Source organism: Pleurodeles waltl, chromosome 2_1, assembly GCF_031143425.1.
Source record: "Pleurodeles waltl isolate 20211129_DDA chromosome 2_1, aPleWal1.hap1.20221129, whole genome shotgun sequence".
NCBI classification, from domain to species: Eukaryota; Metazoa; Chordata; class Amphibia; order Caudata; family Salamandridae; genus Pleurodeles; species Pleurodeles waltl.
In genome coordinates this window covers 165529294-165552759 of record NC_090438.1, presented here as the reverse complement: position 1 = coordinate 165552759, position 23466 = coordinate 165529294, and the positions used below count along the sequence as shown (strand labels likewise).

Genomic DNA, 23466 nt, shown 5'->3' with positions numbered 1-23466 from the left:
AGCACAAATTACATATTTAGCCACATTCTGACCATCTTGAATAGTTTGAGCAAACGACGCTCTAAAACCATTAAGGATGGCTGGCAAGAGCTCATTGGCCATGACCATGAGGGAACGCATATGTTGTCCCAATAAACAGACAGCAACGGCCGACTTCAATGCTAATGTAGCCTAAGGGAACATTAATTTTAGCAACGTCTCGATCATCCTCAACTTCCTGTTCAGGAAGTCATAGCGAATGAATTGAAGTTCACTTTGTTGGTGGAAGCTTGGACCAGCAGGCTCTTTAAAATATGATGTTTTGGAAAGAAACCAGGGTCGCCAGGCACAACTCTGGCCACATGCCCACTCGCCAGCAGGTGAAAACAGGGCTTAGACCAAATGCCTCTTAAGTGGTCAATAAAAGCTTCATTGAATGGAAGCAAGGACTAAGATGAGGCTGGCTCAGGCTGCACAATTTCTTCAAGGACATTTGTTGGAATCAGATGAAGGTAACTGTAGGTCCAGGGCTTCAGCTGCTCGTCTAATTACAACAGCAAAAGAAGCACTTTTTTGTTGAGGGTCCAAAAGGAGATCAGATGGGGTGGAAGTGTATGGTGGGGCAGGGGAGTAATCAAGCCCGCGGGCTCCTGCAAGCCCTTATAAAAGTTCATCATCATAAAGAAGATGTAAATTATCCCCATCATCTCTGGGTGTTGGCAAGATCTGGTCAGACTGTGAGGCAAAAGACAATGAAGCCGCTGAAGATGGTTGTGTAGTATTGGAAGCATAGCATCAGATTCAGGTTGTATGGTGACCATATGTGCTGTAGCAGATTCAGAGCACAATCTCGGTTGTGATCAGGTCCAAGTCAGTTCATCAGTCTGCACTTGAGTCTTCTCCAGCAGCAGAAGGAACAGATAAAGATTGTGGAGTCAAGATGGAGTTGGTAGATAGGCTGTAATGGGCTTATGGGGTTTGGACCACAGTGAGGACAGATTCACTGGTTGCAATCAGACTGAGGGCCAAAAGGATCCTTGAGGCCCAAAGGAAGGTGAAAGAGTACCAAAATTAAACAGCTTCCTTCTCAAAAGCCTCGATCAGAGGCAGTGTTGTTGCTTTTCTGGTGAATTTTTGGATACACTGCGATCAACAGCAGAGATTGGAAGGGAGACAAACTGACACTGTGATGCCCTAGCAGCTTCTCTTCAGATAGAATGGCCACATTATGTTTTCATTTGGATTTCAACTAACCTGAGGATTTTGTCACAGGAACAGTGTAGGGAGCAAGAGCAGGTCTGAGCCATCAACTTGGAGCAGGACTTGCATAAGGCCCACAACTACCTCGCTTTGCGGTCCCAGATCGCCTTCCGGTTCATGTCCCAAGTAAAAAGACAAAAGACATCTCTTCCAGGTTTGTGACCGACATCTGTTTTTTATAGTTGTGGAATCGTTTGATGCCTAATGTAGGAGGGGACATTGTTCACCTGCATGCATGATTTTGTTTTGGCGAGTTGAAAGACTGACGAAAGAGCGACAAGAGCTCCCGATCCGCATATGAAGGCACAAGTAAATGGACTTCCGTGAGCAGGGGTGGTGCTTATGTGCAGCTCTGCTCCTTCAAATCCAGGGCTTGAACAGTCAACACAGCATCACCTTTCAGCACATAGAAGCACTGTTAAGAACATTTCATGATCCACCCTAGTGCCTGGGTGATATTATAAAAGGAACAAAGTATTCACCTGAAATAGGGCCACATAGGAGAACTCTAGATGTGGAACCAAAATATTCCCATATGGCTTAACTATTTGAACATACCCAAAACTACACACACAACTGAAATTGACATTTAGGGGCACCTTTTGTCGCTACCATAGCAATTCAAGGCAATACAATCTCTAGGAGTTGAAATCTGAACCAATACCAAGTATGAAGATGCCCCCTTACAAGGAAAACTAAAGATGGAAAGACATGTAAAAAAAAAAGAAAAAAAAAAAAACACAACTTTTCATACTGCCCTTCATAGAACACTCCTCGCTCTGTAAAGGAAAGAAGCTTGGTAACATTTTATAGCAGAAAAAATTGCCTATGCTCTACAGCAAAGAAGCAAAAACATACATAATCAAATAAAATCGTTGGATTGCTATGGCTCAGTTTTCCAATCTGTCTTCCAGAAGGTTTCACATTTTCTTTGGTCAGACGTCTGAAAACAGAAAAAGACAACTTTTTACAAGTGTAATAAAATATATATTACGTCTGCAGAGTACACCTAGTTTATGGAATTCATACACAAAACGATTCACATAATAACAAGAAATCATTAATGTTTAAAGAAAACCTGGGAGGGACATGACTTTAGTCAGCACTTGAACTATTTACAAGAGCTATGGCTCAATCAGACAGAAAGAGTAAGCACCAACATTTGTGATATCTTTTCAGTGGATTGTGACTAGGCTCATGTGTGGATAAGGTTGTTTCATCGTTAGGGTTCCAGGGCCACAAAACCAGTACACTTCAATTGGATAATAAAGTTACTTTGGATAATTAAGTTACTTTTTCTAGGCACTTGACCTATGACAGAACAGTGATCCCTACTAGTCAAGGCACATCATCATAGAAGAAGATAAAAACTTGCATTCAGTACAACAAACAATATTCAAATTCATCTATGTCCAGTTAGTGATTATCTTTAGAAAAATAAAATGATTTAAATGGTACTACCAATAACTGACTAGGTACCTAATGACAACGTTGTGGCCAATGTAATCTCATCTGGCTTAGTATTGAACAACTTTGGAAGGACTGATTGTGGGAAATACATTAAAGTTGAACTCTTGCAGCAGGGTCTGAAAGGTGGACAAATTATAATATAGTGTGTATGTTTTATCAATCCATGGGATTATAACCACTTGTAAGGAAATGCCTCCTTGGCATGGTTACCCCCTGACTTTCTGCCTTGGCTGATGCTAAGTTTGGATTTGAAAGTGTGCTGAGGCCTGCTAACCAGGCCCCAGCACCAGTGTTCTTACCCTAACCTGTACTTTTGTTTTCACAATTGGCACACCCTGGCATCCAGGTAAGTCCCTTGTAACTGGTACCCCCGGTAACAAGGGCCCTGATGCCAGGGAAGGTCTCTAAGGGCTGCAGCATATCTTATGCCCCCCTGGGGACCCCTCACTCAGCACAGACACACTGCTTGCCAGCTTGTGTGTGCTAGTGGGGATAAAACGACAAAGCCGACATGGCACTCCCCTCAGGGTGCCATGCCAACCTCACACTGCCTATGCAGTATAGATAAGTCACCCCTCTAGCAGGCCTTACAGCCCTAAGGCAGGATGCACTATACCCTAAGTGAGGGCATAAGTGCATGAGCACTATGCCCCTACAGTGTCCAAGCAAAACCTTAGACATTGTAAGTGTAAGTCAAACTTCTCAGCACAATAAATGCACACTGATGCCAGTGTACATTTGTAAGGAAATGCCTCCTTGGCATGGTTACCCCCTGACTTTTTGCCTTTGCTGATGCTATGTTTTGAATTGAAAGTGTGCTGAGGCCTGCTAACCAGGCCCCAGCACCAGTGTTCTTTCCCTAACCTGTACTTTTGTATCCACAATTGGCACCCCCTGGCATCCAGATAAGTCCCTTGTAAATGGTACCCCTGGTACCAAGGGCCCTGATGCCAAGGAAGGTCTCTAAGGGCTGCAGCACATCTTATGCCACCCTGGAGACCCCTCACTCAGCACAGACACCCTGCTTGCCAGCTTGTGTGTGCTGGTGAGAACAAAACGAGTAAGTCAACATGGCACTCCCCTCAGGGTGCCATGCAAGCCTCTCACTGCCTATGCAGGTATAGATAAGTCACCCCTCTAGCAGGCCTTACAGCCCTAAGGCAGGGTGCACTATACCATAGGTGAGGGCACCAGTGCATGAGCACTGTGCCCCCACAGTGTCTAAGCAATACCTTAGACATTGTAAGTGCAGGGTAGCCATAAGAGTATATGGTCTGGGAGTCTGTCAAACACGGACTCCACAGCACCATAATGGCTACACTGAAAACTGGGAAGTTTGTTATCAAACTTCTCAGCACAATAAATGCACACTGATGCCAGTGTACATTTTATTGTAAAATACACCCCAGAGGGCACCTTAGAGGTGCCCCCTGAAACCTTAACCAACTATCTGTGTAGGCTGACTGGTTTCAGCAGCCTGCCACACTAGAGACATGTTGCTGGCCCCATGGGGAGAGTGCCTTTGTCACTCTGAGGCCAGTAACAAAGCCTGCACTGGGTGGAGATGCTAACACCTCCCCCAGGCAGGGGCTGTCACACTTGGCGGTGAGCCTCAAAGGCTCACCCCTTTGTGCCAGCACCGCAGGACACTCCAGCTAGTGGAGTTGCCCGCCCCCTCCGGCCCCAGCCCCCACTTTTGGCGGCAAGGCCGGAGAAAATAATGAGAAAAACAAGGAGTCACTGGCCAGTCAGGACAGCCCCTAAGGTGTCCTGAGCTGAAGTGACTCCAACTTTTAGAAATCCTCCATCTTGCAGATGGAAGATTCCCCCAATAGGATTAGGGATGTGACCCCCTCCCCTTAGGAGGAGGCACAAAGAGGGTGTACTCACCCTCAGGGCTAGTAGCCATTGGCTACTAACCCCCCAGACCTAAACACGCCCTTAAATTTAGTATTTAAGGGCTTCCCTGAACCTAAGAATTTGGATTCCTGCAACTTACCTGAAGAAGAAGGACTGCTGAGCTGAAAAACCCCTGCAGAGGAAGAACAGAAGACACCAACTGCTTTGGCTCCAGACTTACCGGCCTGTCTCCTGCCTTCCAAAGAAACCTGCTCCAGCGACGCTTTCCAAGGGACCAGCGACCTCTGAATCCTCTGAGGACTGCCCAGCTTCAAGAAAGACTAGAAACTCCCGAGGACAGCGCCACTGCTCCAAGAGAACTGCAACTTTGTTACAAGGAGCAGATTTAAAGACCCCTGCAACTCCCCGCAAGAAGCGTGAGACTTGCAACACTGCACCCAGCGACCCCGACTCGACTGGTGGAGAACCAACACCTAAGGGAGGACCCTCCGGCGACTCTACGACTGTGAGTAACCAAAGTTGTCCCCCCTGAGCCCCCACAGCGACGCCTGCAGAGGGAATCCCCAGGCTCCCCCTGACCGCGACTGTCTGAACTCCATTTCCCGACGGCTGGAAAAGACCCTGCACCCGCAGCCCCCAGCACCTGAAGGAACGGAACTTCTGTGCAGGAGTGACCCTCAGGAGGCCCTCTCCCTTGCCCAGGTGGTGGCTACCCCAAGGAGCCCCCCCCTTGCCTGCCTGCATCGCTGAAGAGACCCCTTGGTCTCCCATTGAAAACTAAAGGAAACCCGACGCTTGTTTGCACACTGCACCCGGCCGCCCCCGCGCTGCTGATGGTGTACTTTCTGTGTGGACTTGTGTCCCCCCCGGTGCCCTACAAAACCCCCCTGGTCTGCCCTCCGAAGACGCGGGTACTTACCTGCTGGCAGACTGGAACCGGGGCACCCCCTTCTCTCCATTGAAGCCTATGCGTTTTGGGCACCTCTTTGACCTCTGCACCTGACCGGCCCTGAGCTGCTGGTGTGGTAACTTTGGGGTTGCTCTGAACCCCCAACGGTGGGCTACCTTGGACCAAAAACTGAAACCTGTAAGTGACTTACTTACCTGTTAAAACTAACATTACTTTACCTCCCCCAGGAACTGTGAAAATTGCACTGTGTCCACTTTTAAAACAGCTTATTGTGTTTTATGTGTAAAGTATACATGCTAATGAAATGATTCAAAGTTCCTAAAGTACTTACCTGCAATACCTTTCAAATGAGATATTACATGTAAAATTTGAACCTGTGGTTCTTAAAATAAACTAAGAAAATATATTTTTCTATAACAAAACCTATTGGCTGGATTTGTCTCTGAGTGTGGGTTCCTCATTTATTGCCTGTGTGTATGTACAACAAATGCTTAACACTACTCCTTTGATAAGCCTACTGCTCGACCACACTACCACAAAATAGAGCATTAGTATTATCTCTTTTTGCCACTATCTTACCTCTAAGGGGAACCCTTGGACTCTGTGCATGCTATTCCTTACTTTGAAATAGCACATACAGAGCCAACTTCCTACAACATTTTATTGTAACATACACCCCAGAGGGCACCTTAGAGGTGCCCCCTGAAACCTTAACCTACTACCCGTGTAGGCGGACTGGTTTTAGCGGCCTGCCACACACTAGACCTGTTGCTGGCCACATGGGGAGAGTGCCTTTGTCACTCTGTGGCTAGTAACAAAGCCTGTACTGGGTGGCGATGCTTATCACCTCCCCCTGCAGGAACTGTAACACCTGGTGGTGAGCCTCAAAGGCTCACCCCCTTTGTTACAGCACCCCAGGGCACTCCAGCTAGTGGAGTTGCCCGCCCCCTCCGGCCACGGCCCCACCTTTGGCGGCAAGGCTGGAGGAGATAATGAGAAAAACAAGGAGTCACTGGCCAGTCAGGACAGCCCCTAAGGTGCCCTGAGCTGAGGTGACTAACTTTTAGAAATCCTCCATCTTGCAGATGGAGGATTCCCCCAATAGGATTAGGGATGTGCCCCCCTCCCCTCAGGGAGGAGGCACAAAGAGGGTGTAGCCACCCTCAGGGCTAGTAGCCATTGGCTACTAACCCCCCAGACCTAAACACACCCCTAAATTCAGTATTTAGGGGCTCCCCAGAACCTAGGAACTCAGATTCCTGCAACCTAAGAAGAAGAGGACTGCTAAGCTGAAAAACCCTGCAGAGAAGACGGACACCCCAACTGCTTTGGCCCCAGCTCTACCGGCCCGTCTCCCCACTTCTAAAGACACTGCTCCAGCGACGCTTTCCACAGGGACCAGCGACCTCTGAAGCCTCAGAGGACTGCCCTGCATCTAGAAGGACCAAGAACTCCCGAGGACAGTGGCTCTGTTCACCAAAGACTGCAACCTTGCAACAAAAGAAGCAACTTTGAAACAACTTGTGTTTCCCGCCGGAAGCGTGAGACTTGGCACTCTGCACCAGACGCCCCCGGCTCGACTTGTGGAGAACAATCACTTCAGGGAGGACTCCCCGGCGACTGCGAGACCGTGAGTAGCCAGAGTTGCCCACCCTGAGCCCCCACAGCGATGCCTGCAGAGGGAATCCCGAGGCTCCCCCTGACCGCGACTGCCTGCTTCTAAGAACCCGACGCCTGGTAGGGACACTGCACCCGCAGCCCCCAGGACCTGAAGGACCCGACCTCCAGTGCAGGAGCGACCCCAAGGTGGCCCTCTCCCTTGCCCAGGTGGTGGCTACCCCGAGGAGCCCCCCCCCCCCCCTTGCCTGCATCGCTGAAGAGACCCCCTTGGTCTCCCATTGCTTTCTATTACAAACCCAACGCTTGTTTGCACACTGCACCCGGCCGCCCCCGTGCCGCTGAGGGTGTACTTTCTGTGTGGACTTGTGTCCCCCCCCCCCCCCCCTGGTGCCCTACCTAACCCCCCTGGTCTGCCCTCCGAAGACGCGGGTACTTACCTGCTGGCAGACTGGAACCAGGGCACCCCCTTCTCCATTGAAGCCTATGCGTTTTGGGCACCACTTTGACCTCTGCACCTGACCGGCCCTGAGCTGCTGGTGTGGTAACTTTGGGGTTGCTCTGAACCCCCAACGGTGGGCTACCTTGGACCCAAACTTGAACCCTGTAGGTGGTTTACTTACCTGCAAAAAAAACTCTTACTGCCCCCAGGAACTGTTGAAAATTGCAATGTCTAGTTTTAAAATAGCTATATGTGATTTATGTGAAAACTGTATATGCTATTTTGCTAATTCAAAGTTCCTAAAGTACCTACCTGCAATACCTTTCATTTAAAGTATTACATGTAAATCTTGAACCTGTGGTTCTTAAAATAAACTAAGAAAATATATTTTTCTATACAAAAACCTATTGGCCTTGAATTGTCTCCGAGTGTGTGTTCCTCATTTATTGCCTGTGTGTGTACAACAAATGCTTAACACTACTCCTTTGATAAGCCTACTGCTCGACCACACTACCACAAAATAGAGCATTAGAATTATCTCTTTTTGCCACTATCTTACCTCTAAAGGGAACCCTTGGACTCTGTGCATACTATTCCTTACTTTGAAATAGTGCATACAGAGCCAACTTCCTACAGTGGAGTTCTAATTCGTGCACTTGTTGCTGCATCCTGCTGAGTAAGTCTGCCAAGATGTTGTGCGTCTATGGGAGGTGTTCTGCTGGCAGGTAAATGTTGTGGCAAATGGCCCAGTGCCAAATGGTCTGTAAAAGACAAGAGAGTTGCCGAGTGTTTACCCGCCCCAGCCCCCAAACCCACTCCTGCACCCCCCATTTCTGCACATAGTACATGGCTGTCATGTCTCTGCGTATGAACTACAAACGATTTAACCGCTACGTTAACAGCTGGAAGCTCTAGGTAACTGATGTGCATCATTGTAGGAAAGTGCCTTCTTTCTTGGCCTGGTTACCACCAATTTCTCTCTGTTGTCAGTGTGTTTGACTGTGTTTACTGGGATCCTGCTAACCACGACTCCATTGATTATCCTCTGCCCTCTAAATTTGGTTGCTACTAACCTTTTCTTCCCACAATTAGCATAGTGGTCCCTCACCCCCCCCCCCACCCCCATGTAAGTCCCTAGTATATGGTACCAAGGTCATTGGGGATCCAGGGAATCCCTATGGGCTCCAGCAGTTATTCTGCCAACCATAGGGAGCCCATGCAAACTGTTCTGCAGGCCTGCCATCGCAGCCTGCGTGAAACAGGTGCATGCACCCGTTTTCAATCCAGGCACTACGACATGTCACTAAGTCACTCACATTGTAGGTCCTCTAACCCCAGAAGGCAGGGTGCAGTTACCTGTGTGTGAGGCACCCCTGCACTAGCAGAGGTGCCCCCACAAACTCCAGATCCATTTTCCTGGACCTTGGGAGAGCGGAGACGCCTATGTGTGTACTGGAGATAGGTCACTACCTATGTCCAGTTCCATAATGTTAACTCCAAACCTGGGCATGTTTGCTATCAAACATGTCAGAATCATACCCCAATACTGTTGAAAGTATTGGAAGTATGATTATTGGAAGGATGATTCCATGCACTCTGGGGGCTCCTTAGAGGAGCTACTGCCTGTCTTATGGGATTTTCCAGGCAGCCCAGCTGCTGCCACCCCTCAGACAGATTTCTGCCCTCCTGCTGCTTGATCTGATCAAGCCCAGGAAGGCAGAACAAAAGATTTCCTTTGGGAGAAGGAGGTAACACCCTCTCCCTTTGGAAATAGGTGTGACTGGATTGGGGGCAGGGGGGTAGCCTCCCCAAGCCACTGGTTTGCAATGAAGGTCACAGTTGGTGCCCTCCGTGCACAAACCAGTCCACACCAGTTCAGGGACCCCTAAGTCCCTTCTCTGGGGGGGAACTGGACAATGGAAAGGGAAGAAATCACTCCCCTGTCCATCACCACCCCAGGGGTGGTGCCCAGAGCTCCCCTAGAGGGTCCCTGTGTTCTGCCATCTTGTTTCCAAGGTTGGCACAGAACTCTGGGAGCATCTGAGTGGCCAGGCAGGTGACGTCAGAGCCCCCTCCTGATAAATGCTTACCTGGTTAGGTGACCAATCCCCCTTTCAGGGCTATTAAGGGTCTCGCTCTTGGGTGGGTCCTCAGAATCGGTTTGCAAGGTTCCAGCAGGACTGCTCTGCAACCTTTACTTTGACTTCTGGGCTCCGGAACAGCGACTGGAAATTCCAGGACCCGACAGTTGCTTCCAAGGAAAAAGGATTCTTCAGCAACATTGTTTCTGGGGCTCCAGCTAGCTTTGCAACACTTTCCTCGTCATGCAACCTCAGCAGACTGCAACTCTTCAGCCTGCACAAGAAGAAGGAATCTCCCTTAGAGTGAAGGAGTGTCTCCCCTGCAACTGCAGGTACCTATGACAAGTGACGACCGGCTACGTGGATCCCCTTCTCCTGCTGAGCTGCGTGGATCCTGCATCATGGGTTGTGGCCTGGAGTAGGCCTCTTTGTCCTCTCTGCCAGCTGTCCAACTTTGGTGGAGGTAAGCCTTTCACTTCCCACGCAGGACAGTATACCTGTGCACTGCGTGTCTTGCACCTGCCAAGGCTTGTTTACATCTCCTCCAAGGGATCTTCAGGCGACGTGTAGCTCCAGCCCCCACCACTCCATCTTGCAAAGCACAGCTTCCTGCGTGGTTCTCCTGCGGTGTGGGATCCTTTTTTGTAGCACTGTGAGGGCTCCTTCTGCGACTCCTGTGTCCCGTCCTGTGGGTGCAGCCTCTGATCCTGTAAACTCTCTGCAACGTTAAGGGTCCCCTGTAATTCCCCCTCCTGAGTCTTGATGGTCCCCAGCAGCACCTCTCCAACTAACCGCGAGTTTGCCTTTGCCAAGGCTTGTGGGTGGAAATACTGCACAAACACCCGTCTGCAATCCTCCTTCCGGCGTGGAGCAACTTCCGCATCCCTCAGCAACTCTTCATCGGCTCCAGGGCTGACTTTCTTCCTCACAGTCGACCAACTCCTGCATCCGCAGCTGGGTGGGTATTTCCTCATATTCCTCCTGGACTCCACCATGACACTTGGACTTGGTCCCCTCTTCTCTCCACAAGTCTTTCTTCAGGAATCCACCGCATAGTATATGGTTTGTGCTTCCCCTAGGGGCACTACTGGTTATTACTATTTGCACTGTTATCTTACCTTTTCTATGTCTGTTTCTGATTGCTAGTATATACATTTAGTGTATCACTTACCTCCTAAGGGTAAGTTACCTGTCTATAATGTTGTGGTGATCTGTTCCAAAAGGAAAATGTCACTTACCCAGTGTACATCTGTTCGTGGCATTAGTCGCTGCAGATTCACATGCTGTGCATAGTCCGCCATCTGGTGTTGGGTCGGAGTGTTACAAGTTGTTTTTCTTCGAAGAAGTCTTTTCGAGTCACGAGACCGAGGGACTCCTCCCACTTCGGTTCCATTGCGCATGGGCGTCAACTCCATCTTAGATTGTTTTCCCCGCAGAGGGTGAGGTAGGAGTTGTGTATGCTAATAATAGTGTCCATGCAATGGAATAAATACGTATGTACAAAATGAAGGTTTAATGTAATATATTTACAAATGTACAAGATCTACTTCTAAACGGCTACAGGCTCCCGGGGAGGAGGGTGGGCGCATGTGAATCTGCAGCGACTAATGCCACAAACAGATGTACACTGGGTAAGTGACATTTTCCGTTCAGTGGCATGTGTAGCTGCAGATACACATGCTGTGCATAGACTAGTAAGCAGTTATCTCCCCAAAAGCGGTGGTTCAGCCTGTAGGAGTGGAAGTAGTTTGAAATAAAGTTCTTAGTACGGCTTGACCTACTGTGGCCTGTTGTGCAGATAACACATCTACACAGTAGTGTTTAGTAAATGTATGAGGCGTAGACCATGTTCCTGCCTTACATATTTCGGTCATTGGAATATTTCCTAGAAAGGCCATAGTATCACCCTTCTTTCTGGTGGAGTGTGCCTTTGGTGTAATAGGCAGTTCTCTCTTTGCTTTAAGATAGCAGGTTTGGATGCACTTTACTATCCATCTGGCGATACCTTGTTTTGAAATTGGATTTCCTGTATGAGGTTTTTTTGAAGGCAATAAATAGTTGTTTTGTCTTCCTAATTTCTTTTGTCCTGTCAATGTAGTACATTAGCGCTCTCTTGATGTCTAGTGTATGTAGTGCTCTTTCAGCTATTGAATCTGGCTGTGGGAAGAACACTGGTAATTCCACTGTTTGGTTTAAGTGGAACGGTGAGATAACCTTTGGTAAGAATTTTGGATTTGTTCTTAGAACGACCTTATTTTTGTGTATTTGAATAAATGGTTCTTGTATGGTAAACGCCTGTATTTCACTTACTCTTCTTAGAGATGTGATGGCAATGAGAAATGCAACTTTCCACGTTAAGTATTGCATTTCACAAGAATGCATGGGTTCGAAGGGTGGACCCATGAGCCTTGTCAAGACAATGTTGAGGTTCCATGAAGGAACAGGTGGTATCCTTGGTGGTATAATTCTCTTTAGGCCCTCCATAAACGCTTTAATGACAGGTATTCTAAATAGGGAAGTTGAATGAGTAATCTGCAGGTAAGCAGATATTGCTGCGAGATGTATTTTTATGGAAGAGAAAGCTAGATTTGATTTTTGTAAATGTAGTAAATATCCTACTACATCTTTTGGAGATGCATGCAATGGTTGGACTTGATTATTATGGCAGTAACAAACAAATCTTTTCCATTTACTTGCATAGCAGTGTCTAGTGGATGGTCTTCTAGCTTGTTTTATGACCTCCATACACTCTTGTGTGAGGTTCAAGTGTCCAAATTCTAGGATTTCAGGAGCCAAATTGCTAGATTCAGCGATGCTGGGTTTGGATGCCTGATCTGTTGTTTGTGTTGTGTTAACAGATCTGGCCTGTTGGGTAGTTTGACATGAGGTACTACTGACAGGTCTAGTAGTGTGGTATACCAAGGTTGTCTTGCCCATGTTGGTGCTATTAGTATGAGTTTGAGTTTGTTTTGACTCAATCTGTTTACTAGATATGGAAGGAGAGGGAGAGGGAGAGGGGGAAAAGCGTACGCAAATATCCGTGAGCAATTCATCCATAGAGCATTGCCTTGAGATTGCCGGTGTGGGTACCTGGATGCGAAGTTTTGGCATTTTGCGTATTCTTTTGTTGCAAATAGATCTATTTGAGGTGTTCCCCAAATTTGGAAGTAAGTGTTCAGGATCTGGGGGTGAATTTCCCATTCGTGGACCTGTTGGTGATCCCGAGAGAGATTGTCTGCTAGCTGGTTCTGGATCCCTGGAATAAACTGTGCTATTAGGCAAATGTGGTTGTGAATTGCCCAATGCCATATTTTTTGTGTTAGGAGACACAACTGTGTCGAGTGTGTTCCCCCTTGTTTGTTTAAATAATACATTGTCGTCATGTTGTCTGTTTTGACAAGAATGTATTTGTGGGTTATCATTGGTTGGAATGCTTTCAACGCTAGAAATACTGCTAACAATTCTAGGTGATTTATATGAAACTTTCTTTGATGTACGTCCCATTGTCCTTGGATGCTGTGTTGATTGAGGTGTGCTCCCCAACCTGTCATGGAAGCATCTGTTGTTATCACGTATTGTGGCACTGGGTCTTGGAACGGCCGCCCTTTGTTTAAATTTGTACTGTTCCACCATAGAAGCGAGATGTATGTTTGGCGGTCTATCAACACCAGATCTAGAAGTTGACCCTGTGCATGTGACCATTGTGATGCTAGGCACTGTTGTAAGGGCCGCATGTGCAACTTGCGTTTGGGACAATGGCTATGCATGAGGACATCATGCCTAGGAGTTTTAATACCATCTTTGCGTGTATCTTTTGTGTTGGATACATAGCTTGTATCACCTTGTGAAAATGTTGAACCCTTTGTGGACTTGGAGTGGCTATCCCTTTTGTTGTGTTGATTGTCGCTCCTAAGTATTGCTGTGTTTGACACGGCAAAAGGTGTGACTTTGCATAGTTGATGGAGAAACCCAGTTTGTAAAGGGTTTGTATAACATAATCTGTGTGGTGTGAACACTTTGTTAGCGAGTTGGTTTTGATTAACCAATCGTCTAGGTACGGGAACACGTGTATTTGCTGCCTCCTGATATGTGCAGCTACTACTGCTAGACATTTTGTAAAGACTCTTGGTGCTGTTGTTATTCCGAATGGCAACACTTTGAATTGGTAATGTATTCCTTTGAATACGAACCTTAGGTATTTCCTGTGCGAGGGATGTATCGGTATATGGAAATACGCGTCTTTTAGATCTAACGTTGTCATGTAGTCTTGCTGTTTCAGTAGTGGTATTACGTCTTGTAACGTGACCATGTGAAAGTGGTCTGATTTGATGTAGGTGTTTAGTGTTCTGAGATCTAATATTGGTCTCAGACTTTTGTCCTTTTTCGGTATTAGAAAGTACAGTGAGTAAACTCCTGTGTTCTTTTGTGTTTTTGGTACTAATTCTATTGCGTCTTTTTGCAGTAATGCTTGAACTTCTAGTCCTAGAAGGTCTATATGCTGTTTTGACATATTGTGTGTTTTCGGTGGGACGTTTGGAGGGAGTTGGAGAAATTCTATGCAATAACCATGTTGGATAATTGCTAAGACCCAAGTGTCTGTTGTTATTTCCTCCCATGATTTGTGGAACTGGCTTAGTCTTCCCCCCACTGGTGTTGTGTGAAGGGGTTGTGTGACCTGTGAGTCACTGTTTATTTTGAGGGGTTTTGGGACCCTGAAACTTTCCCCGGTTTCTTGGGAATTGGCCCCCTCTGTATTGGCCTCAAAAGCCACCCCTTTGATATTGTCACTGGTAGGTAGGTGGTCTTGTTTGTGAGGTGCTGGCTTCTGTGGCTTGACCTCGAAACCCTCCTCTGAAAGTTGTTTTGCGAAATGTGCCAAATGTGCCTCTGCCCTGCGGGGAATAGAGTGCGCCCATGGCTTTGCCTGTGTCAGTGTCCTTCTTTCATTTTTCAATTGCAGTGTCCACTTCTGGGCCAAACAATTGCTGTTCATTGAACGGCATATTGAGCACTGCCTGTTGTATCTCAGGTTTGAAGCCAGATGTGCGCAGCCATGCGTGCCTCCTTATTGTCACAGCAGTATTTATTGTCCTTGCAGCTGTATCTGCTGCATCCACAGAAGAACGTATTTGGTTGTTGGAGATATTTTGCCCCTCTTCAACCACTTGTTTCGCTCGTTTCTGGAATTCTTTGGGGAGGTGCTCGATGAGATGCTGCATCTCGTCCCAATGGGCCATGTCGTATCGCGCTAGGAGTGCTTGCGAGTTGGCGATGCGCCACTGATTTGCAGCTTGTGCTGCAACCATTTTCCCAGCTGCATCAAACTTGCGGCTCTCCTTGTCCGGAGGTGGTGCGTCGCCTGATGTCTGCGAGTTGGCTCTTTTACGAGCTGCTCCTACGACTACTGAATCTGGTGTCAGTTGTGATGTAATAAAAGCAGGGTCTGTGGGCGGTGCCTTGTATTTTTTCTCCACCCTTGGAGTTATTGCTCTGCTTTTAACAGGCTCCTTGAAAATCTGTTTAGCGTGCCTTAGCATTCCCGGGAGCATGGGAAGACTTTGATAATGGCTGTGGGTGGAGGACAGGGTGTTAAAGAGGAAGTCATCCTCAATAGGCTCCGAATGTAGAGATACATTATGAAATTCGGCTGCCCTAGCTACCACCTGTGCATATGCTGTACTGTCCTCAGGTGGTGAGGGTTTAGTTGGGTACGACTCTGGACTATTGTCCGATACTGGAGCATCATAGAGGTCCCATGCTGCCTGATCATCCTGGCTCATGGTGGTATGAGCTGGTGATTGTGGTGGAGTCTGTGCCGGTGATACATGAGTTGACTGTGGTGGAGAGGGTGGTGGAGTTGCCCTCTTTACCACCTTTGCTTGTGGTGGCTTGTCTTGTTGCTGGAAGTCAAGTTTCCTTTTCCTTCTGATTGGGGGAAGAGTGCTGATTTTCCCTGTACCCCTTTGGATAAAGATCCGCTGTTGCGTGTGATCTACCTCTGTAGTTTGTAATTCCTCCTCAAATCTGTGTCTTTTTAGTTGGGAGGACAGTGATTGTTCCTCTGAGTAGGAACTGGTTTTTGGTTCGGTTGCCGGGTGTTTTGGCACCAAAACCGTGTCTTTAGTTGTTTTTGGCTCCGACGAGATCTTTCTCTTTTTCGGTGTCTTGGCCTCTCGGTGCCGACCATCTTCGGTGCCGCTATCTCTGTGCCGAGCAGCTTCGGTGCCGCTGTCTGTGTCGAGTAGCTTCGGTGCCGCTATCTCGGTGTCGAGCCTTTTGTGCACCACTCTCTCGGTCCCGAGAGTGTTGCGTGCCTGTGTCTCGACCTGAGTCGGACGACTTCGGCACCAGCTCGCCCTTTTTCGGTGCCGATGGACGGTCACCTACTTTATGGGTTATGCCATGGCCTGTTGGCAGTGGCGTCCCCTGGGCTTTGTCTGTTTTCTCGTGTGATCTTTCTTTTGACGTCTTACTCACGGTTGGTTGCTCGTCGACGTCGAATTCTTCGGAATCCGATTTGCGGATGGAGAAAGCTTCTTCTTCTTCCTCCTCCTCCTCGAACCCTTGTTGTCCTGTCGGCGTGGAAGCCATCTGCAACCTCCTGGCTCTTCGGTCCCTGAGCGTTTTTCTCGACCGAAACGCGCGACAGGCCTCACACGACTCTTCCTTGTGCTCGGGGGACAGGCACAAGTTACAGACCAAATGTTGGTCTGTATAAGGATATTTACTGTGGCATTTAGGACAGAATCGGAACGGGGTCCGTTCCATCAGTCTTGATGTTGCACGCGGTCGGGCCGACCAGGCCCCGACGGGGGATCGAAAATACCCCAAAGGGTTACCGGAGCTCTTTAAGGCTCGGTGTCGATTTGCCCTAACTATCCCGATACCGAACGAAACAATACCGACGAATTTTCCGTTGATTATGACTAACTTTCCGACCCGAAACACGGAGCGAAAAGGAACACGTCCGAACCAGATGGCGGAAAAAAAACAATCTAAGATGGAGTCGACGCCCATGCGCAATGGAACCGAAGTGGGAGGAGTCCCTCGGTCTCGTGACTCGAAAAGACTTCTTCGAAGAAAAACAACTTGTAACACTCCGACCCAACACCAGACGGCGGACTATGCACAGCATGTGTATCTGCAGCTACACATGCCACCGAACATAAAGTACCTTTCTTTTTGTACAACTGAGTTTTTTCTTTCATGTGTGTAAGTGCTGTGTGACTACAGTGGTATTGCATGAACTCTGCATGTCTCCTAGATAAGGCTGCTCATCCACAGCTACCACTAGAGAGCCTGGCTTCTAGACACTTCTACACTTCACTAAGACGGGATACTTGGTCCTGGTATAAGGTGTAAGTACCATAGGTCCCCACCACACACCAGGCCAGCTTCCTACATTGGTGGTGAAGAAGTGGTATAAACACTTGCAATTGCCTTACCACTCTGTCACTTAGTACTTTCCACAGGAAAGACCACTTATTAGCTAGGGATATACACATACACTTAGTGTCAGGACATAGTCTCTAGGATTTGGGTAAGAGAGGGGGTCTAGGCATAGCCCTTGCTCCAAACTTCTGTAAGAGAGACTAGAAGTTAGGGAGGTTAGGCACACCGTACACCACACTAACATGTCTTCAGTACCTAGCACATCTCAGAACATGGGTTCTCACTATGATGACCTTACCTTTCATGAACTGAGGGGAAACAGAAGACCGGGAGGAACCCTAATAAGAGTCTGCTCTTAGTACTTCTCCTCCAGGACGACCAGTATCAAGCTGGTAGCCAGGAGGAGAGGGAAGCTAGACTCTAACCCCTCTGTGTTCGAGAGGATCTGGCCACTGAGGGTCCCTCAGAAGATCACAGGGTCTCCAGTAAGCCCTCTAGTGTAGGTGGGAGCACTATGGGTAGTGCCAAAGGTGGCCATGTAAGTAGGACCCCCTTTGTTCCCATGGGACTAGTTCAGAGGGGTACCAAACCTAGGGACCAATCCTCATCCTGCCACATTCAGGTCATCTCTGTATCAGAGGGGACAAACTACTCAACTCCAGAAGATGACTTCTTAGACAGGGAACCTAGGACACTGAGGCTGGAGGAGGTCAAGCTGAGGCTGCAACAGCAACAGCTAGCCCTAGACAGGGAGGCATTGGCAGTGGACAGAGAGAGGCAGGGATTGGGGTTAGCATCCCATGGTGGCAGCAGCTTTGGTTTCAGGGAACCTGGGGTCAGGGAGGACTCTCTTGATTCTAGAAACCTCAGCAAAGTTGTTCCCCCCTACAAGGTAGGGGATGACACCCATAAGTGGTTCTCTGCTCTGTAAAGTGCCTGCAAAGTTCAGAGGGTCCACCAGAGACAGTGGGCTGCTATCCTTTGGCTCTCCTTCTCTGACAAAGGTAGGGATAGGCTTCTTACTGTCTGAGAGGAGGATGCTGACAACTACTCAGTTTTAAAGTCTGCTCTGCTAGATGGAGTTGGTCTTACCACTGAACAATACAGAATTAAGTTCAGGGAGACCAGGAAAGAATCCTCCCAAGATTGGGTTGATTTTGTGGAGTGCTCTGTGAAAGCCTTGGAGGGTTGGTTACATGGAAGCAAAGTCAGTGATCGTGAAGGCTTGTACAATCTGATTTAGCATATACTGAACAATGTGTGTATGATTTGTTGCACCAGTACTTGGTAGACTATGATATGACCTCTCCCCCAAGAACTGGGAAAGAAGGCAGACAAGTGGGTCAGAACAAGGGTGAGCAGAAACGCTCACACTGGGGGGTGACAATGACAAAAAAATGAAGCAGGTAAGTCTCAGGACAAGGGTGGGGACAAAACTAAAACTGAAGAGTCTTCATCAGACCCACAAAATTCATCTGGGGTAGGTTCAAATCCTCTTCCTATTCCCACAACAAAAAACCTTGGTGTTATGTCTGTAGGAACAAGGGCCATAGGCCAGGGAACAGCTCCTGCCCCAAGAAAAGCACCAAACCACCCACCACTAAAAACCCCACCTCTACCACTAGTGCCCCTAGAAACAACAGTAGTGGTGGGTCAGGCAGCAGTAGCCATTCCAAGGGTGTAGCTGGGCTCACTTTAGGAAGTGTGGTGCGGGGCTTGTTTAGTTAGAGAAACTACTGAGGATGTTTCAGTCTCAGATCAGGACATTGATTTTGCCACCCTTGCTGCCTGTCCCCCTAACATGGGTAAATACAGGCAGCTGCCCTTGATAAATGGTGATCAGATAGAGGCCTAGAGGAACACAGGTGCCAGTGTCACTACGGTGACTAAAAAACTGGTGTCCCCTGAGCAACACCTACTAGGTCTTCAGTACCAACTGACTGACGCCCACAACAACACTGTATGCCACTTGTAGGAAGTTGGCTCTGTATGTGCTATTTCAAAGTAAGGAATAGCATGCACAGAGTCCAAGGGTTCCCCTTAGAGGTAAAATAGTGGTAAAAATAGATAATACTAATGCTCTATTTTGTGGTAGTGTGGTCGAGCAGTAGGCTTATCCAAGGAGTAGTGTTAAGCATTTGTTGTACATACACATAGACAATAAATGAGGTACACACACTCAGAGACAAATCCAGCCAATAGGTTTTTATATAGAAAAATATCTTTTCTTAGTTTATTTTAAGAACCACAGGTTCAAATTCTACATGTAATATCTCATTCGAAAGGTATTGCAGGTAAGTACTTTAGGAACTTCAAATCATCAAAATTGCATGTATACTTTTCAAGTTATTCACAAATAGCTGTTTTAAAAGTGGACACTTAGTGCAATTTTCACAGTTCCTAGGGGAGGTAAGTATTTGTTAGGTTAACCAGGTAAGTAAGACACTTACAGGGCTTAGTTCTTGGTCCAAGGTAGCCCACCGTTGGGGGTTCAGAGCAACCCCAAAGTCACCACACCAGCAGCTCAGGGCCGGTCAGGTGCAGAGTTCAAAGTGGTGCCCAAAACGCATAGGCTAGAATGGAGAGAAGGGGGTGCCCCGGTTCCGGTCTGCTTGCAGGTAAGTACCCGCGTCTTCGGAGGGCAGACCAGGGGGGTTTTGTAGGGCACCGGGGGGGGACACAAGCCCACACAGAAATTTCACCCTCAGCAGCGCGGGGGCGGCCGGGTGCAGTGTAGAAACAAGCGTCGGGTTTGTAATGGAAGTCAATGGGAGATCTCGGGATCTCTTCAGCGCTGCAGGCAGGCAAGGGGGGGATTCCTCGGGGAAACCTCCACTTGGGCAAGGGAGAGGGACTCCTGGGGGTCACTTCTCCAGTGAAAGTTCGGTCCTTCAGGTCCTGGGGGCTGCGGGTGCAGGGTCTCTCCCAGGCGTCGGGACTTTAGGTTCAAAGAGTCGCGGTCAGGGGAAGCCTCGGGATTCCCTCTGCAGGCGGCGCTGTGGGGGCTCAGGGGGGACAGGTTTTGGTACTCACAGTATCAGAGTAGTCCTGGGGTCCCTCCTGAGGTGTCGGATCTCCACCAGCCGAGTCGGGGTCGCCGGGTGCAGTGTTGCAAGTCTCACGCTTCTTGCGGGGAGCTTGCAGGGTTCTTTAAAGCTGCTGGAAACAAAGTTGCAGCTTTTCTTGGAGCAGGTCCGCTGTCCTCGGGAGTTTCTTGTCTTTTCGAAGCAGGGGCAGTCCTCAGAGGATGTCGAGGTCGCTGGTCCCTTTGGAAGGCGTCGCTGGAGCAGGATCTTTGGAAGGCAGGAGACAGGCCGGTGAGTTTCTGGAGCCAAGGCAGTTGTCGTCTTCTGGTCTTCCTCTGCAGGGGTTTTCAGCTAGGCAGTCCTTCTTCTTGTAGTTGCAGGAATCTGATTTTCTAGGGTTCAGGGTAGCCCTTAAATACTAAATTTAAGGGCGTTTTTAGGTCTGGGGGGTTAGTAGCCAATGGCTACTAGCCCTGAGGGTGGGTACACCCTCTTTGTGCCTCCTCCCAAGGGGAGGGGGTCACAATCCTAACCCTATTGGGGGAATCCTCCATCTGCAAGATGGAGGATTTCTAAAAGTTAGAGTCACTTCAGCTCAGGACACCTTAGGGGCTGTCCTGACTGGCCAGTGACTCCTCCTTGTTTTTCTCATTATTTTCTCCGGCCTTGCCGCCAAAAGTGGGGCCTGGCCGGAGGGGGCGGGCAACTCCACTAGCTGGAGTGCCCTGCTGGGTTGGCACAAAGGAGGTGAGCCTTTGAGGCTCACCGCCAGGTGTGACAATTCCTGCCTGGGGGAGGTGTTAGCATCTCCACCCAGTGCAGGCTTTGTTACTGGCCTCAGAGTGACAAAGGCACTCTCCCCATGGGGCCAGCAACATGTCTCGGTTGGTGGCAGGCTGCTAAAACTAGTCAGCCTACACAGATAGTCGGTTAAGTTTCAGGGGGCACCTCTAAGGTGCCCTCTGGGGTGTATGTTACAATAAAATGTACACTGGCATCAGTGTGCATTTATTGTGCTGAGAAGTTTGATACCAAACTTCCCAGTTTTCAGAGTAGCCATTATGGTGCTGTGGAGTTCGTGTTTGACAGACTCCCAGACCATATACTCTTATGGCTACCCTGCACTTACAATGTCTAAGGTTTTGTTTAGACACTGTAGGGGTACCATGCTCATGCACTGGTACCCTCACCTATGGTATAGTGCACCCTGCCTTAGGGCTGTAAGGCCTGCTAGAGGGGTGGCTTACCTATACTGCATAGGCAGTGAGAGGCTGGCATGGCACCCTGAGGGGAGTGCCATGTCGACTTACTCGTTTTGTCCTCACTAGCACACACAAGCTGGCAAGCAGTGTGTCTGTGCTGAGTGAGAGGTCTCCAGGGTGGCATAAGACATGCTGCAGCCCTTAGAGACCTTCCTTGGCATCCGGGCCCTTGGTACTAGAGGTACCAGTTACAAGGGACTTATCTGGATGCCAGGGTCTGCCAAATGTGGATACAAAAGTACAGGTTAGGGAAAGAACACTGGTGCTGGGGCCTGGTTAGCAGGCCTCAGCACACTTTCAATTGTAAACTTAGCATCAGCAAAGGCAAAAAGTCAGGGGGCAACCATGCCAAGGAGGCATTTCCTTACACAACCCCCCCCCAAACGAAAGAGGATGAGACTAACCTTTCCCAAGAGAGTCTTCATTTTCTAAGTGGAAGAACCTGGAAAGGCCATCTGCATTGGCATGGGCAGTCCCAGGTCTGTGTTCCACTATAAAGTCCATTCCCTGTAGGGAGATGGACCACCTCAACAGTTTAGGATTTTCACCTTTCATTTGCATCAGCCATTTGAGAGGTCTGTGGTCAGTTTGAACTAGGAAGTGAGTCCCAAAGAGGTATGGTCTCAGCTTCTTCAGGGACCAAACCACAGCAAAGGCCTCCCTCTCAATGGCACTCCAACGCTGCTCCCTGGGGAGTAACCTCCTGCTAATGAAAGCAACAGGCTGGTCAAGGCCATCATCATTTGTTTGGGACAAAACTGCCCCTATCCCATGTTCAGAGGCATCAGTCTGCACAATGAACTGCTTAGAATAATCTGGAGCTTTGAGAACTGGTGCTGAGCACATTGCTTGTTTCAGGGTGTCAAAGGCCTGTTGGCATTCCACAGTCCAGTTCACTTTCTTGGGCATTTTCTTGGAGGTGAGTTCAGTGAGGGCTGTCACAATGGATCCATATCCCTTCACAAACCTCCTGTAGTACCCAGTCAAGCCAAGGAATGCCCTGACTTGAGTCTGGGTTTTTGGAGCTACCCAGTCCAGAATAGTCTGGATCTTGGGTTGGAGTGGCTGAACTTGGCCTCCACCTACAAGGTGGCCCAAGTAAACCACAGTTCCCTGCCCTATCTGGCATTTGGATGCCTTGATAGAGAGGCCTGCAGATTGCAGAGCCTTCAAAACCTTCCCCAGGTGGACCAGGTGATCCTGCCAGGTGGAGCTAAAGACAGCAATATCATCAAGATAAGCTGTGCTAAAGGACTCCAAGCCAGCAAGGACTTGATTCACCAACCTTTGGAAGGTGGCAGGGGCATTCTTTAAACCAAAGGGCATAACAGTAAACTGATAATGCCCATCAGGTGTGGAGAATGCTGTCTTTTCTTTTGCTCCAGGTGCCATTTTTATTTGCCAGTACCCTGCTGTCAAGTCAAAGGTACTTAGAAATTTGGCAGCACCTAATTTATCAATGAGCTCATCAGCTCTTGGAATTGGATGGGCATCTGTCTTGGTGACAGAATTGAGCCCTCTGTAGTCCACACAAAACCTCATCTCTTTCTTTCCATCTTTGGTGTGAGGTTTGGGGACTAAGACCACTGGGCTAGCCCAGGGGCTGTCAGAGCGCTCAATCACTCCCAATTCTAGCATCTTGTGGACTTCCACCTTGATGCTTTCCTTAACATGGTCAGACTGTCTGAAGATTTTGTTCTTGACAGGCATGCTGTCTCCTGTGTCCACATCATGGGTACACAGGTGTGTCTGACCAGGGGTTAGGGAGAAAAGTTCAGGAAACTGTTGTAGGACTCTCCTACAATCAGCCTGCTTTTGGCCAGAGAGGGTGTCTGAGTAGATCACTCCATCTACTGTGCCATCTTTTGGGTCTGATGACAGGAGATCAGGGAGAGGTTCACTCTCTGCCTCCTGATCCTCATCTGTTACCATCAACAGATTCACATCAGCCCTGTCATGGAAGAGTTTAAGGCGGTTTACATGGATCACCCTCTTGGGGCTCCTGCTTGTGCCCAGGTCCACCAGGTAGGTGACCTGACTCTTCCTTTCTAGCACTGGGTAAGGGCCACTCCATTTGTCCTGGAGTGCCCTGGGAGCCACAGGCTCCAGAACCCAGACTTTCTGCCCTGGTTGGAACTCAACCAGTGCAGCCTTTTGGTCATACCAA

At 48.5% G+C, this 23466-nt stretch overlaps 1 protein-coding gene across 2 annotated transcripts in view; it reads right to left on the bottom strand.

The window, feature by feature from the left end:
- The window catches only part of THOC2 (THO complex subunit 2), a 900323-nt gene that overhangs the window by 580912 nt on the left and 295945 nt on the right, over positions 1-23466 (bottom strand). For both annotated transcript variants that reach the window (XM_069211944.1, XM_069211952.1), the window contains exon 16: positions 2098-2182. In XM_069211944.1, coding sequence (XP_069068045.1) covers positions 2098-2182 — 85 coding nt within the window. The remainder of the gene's footprint in view (positions 1-2097; positions 2183-23466) is intronic.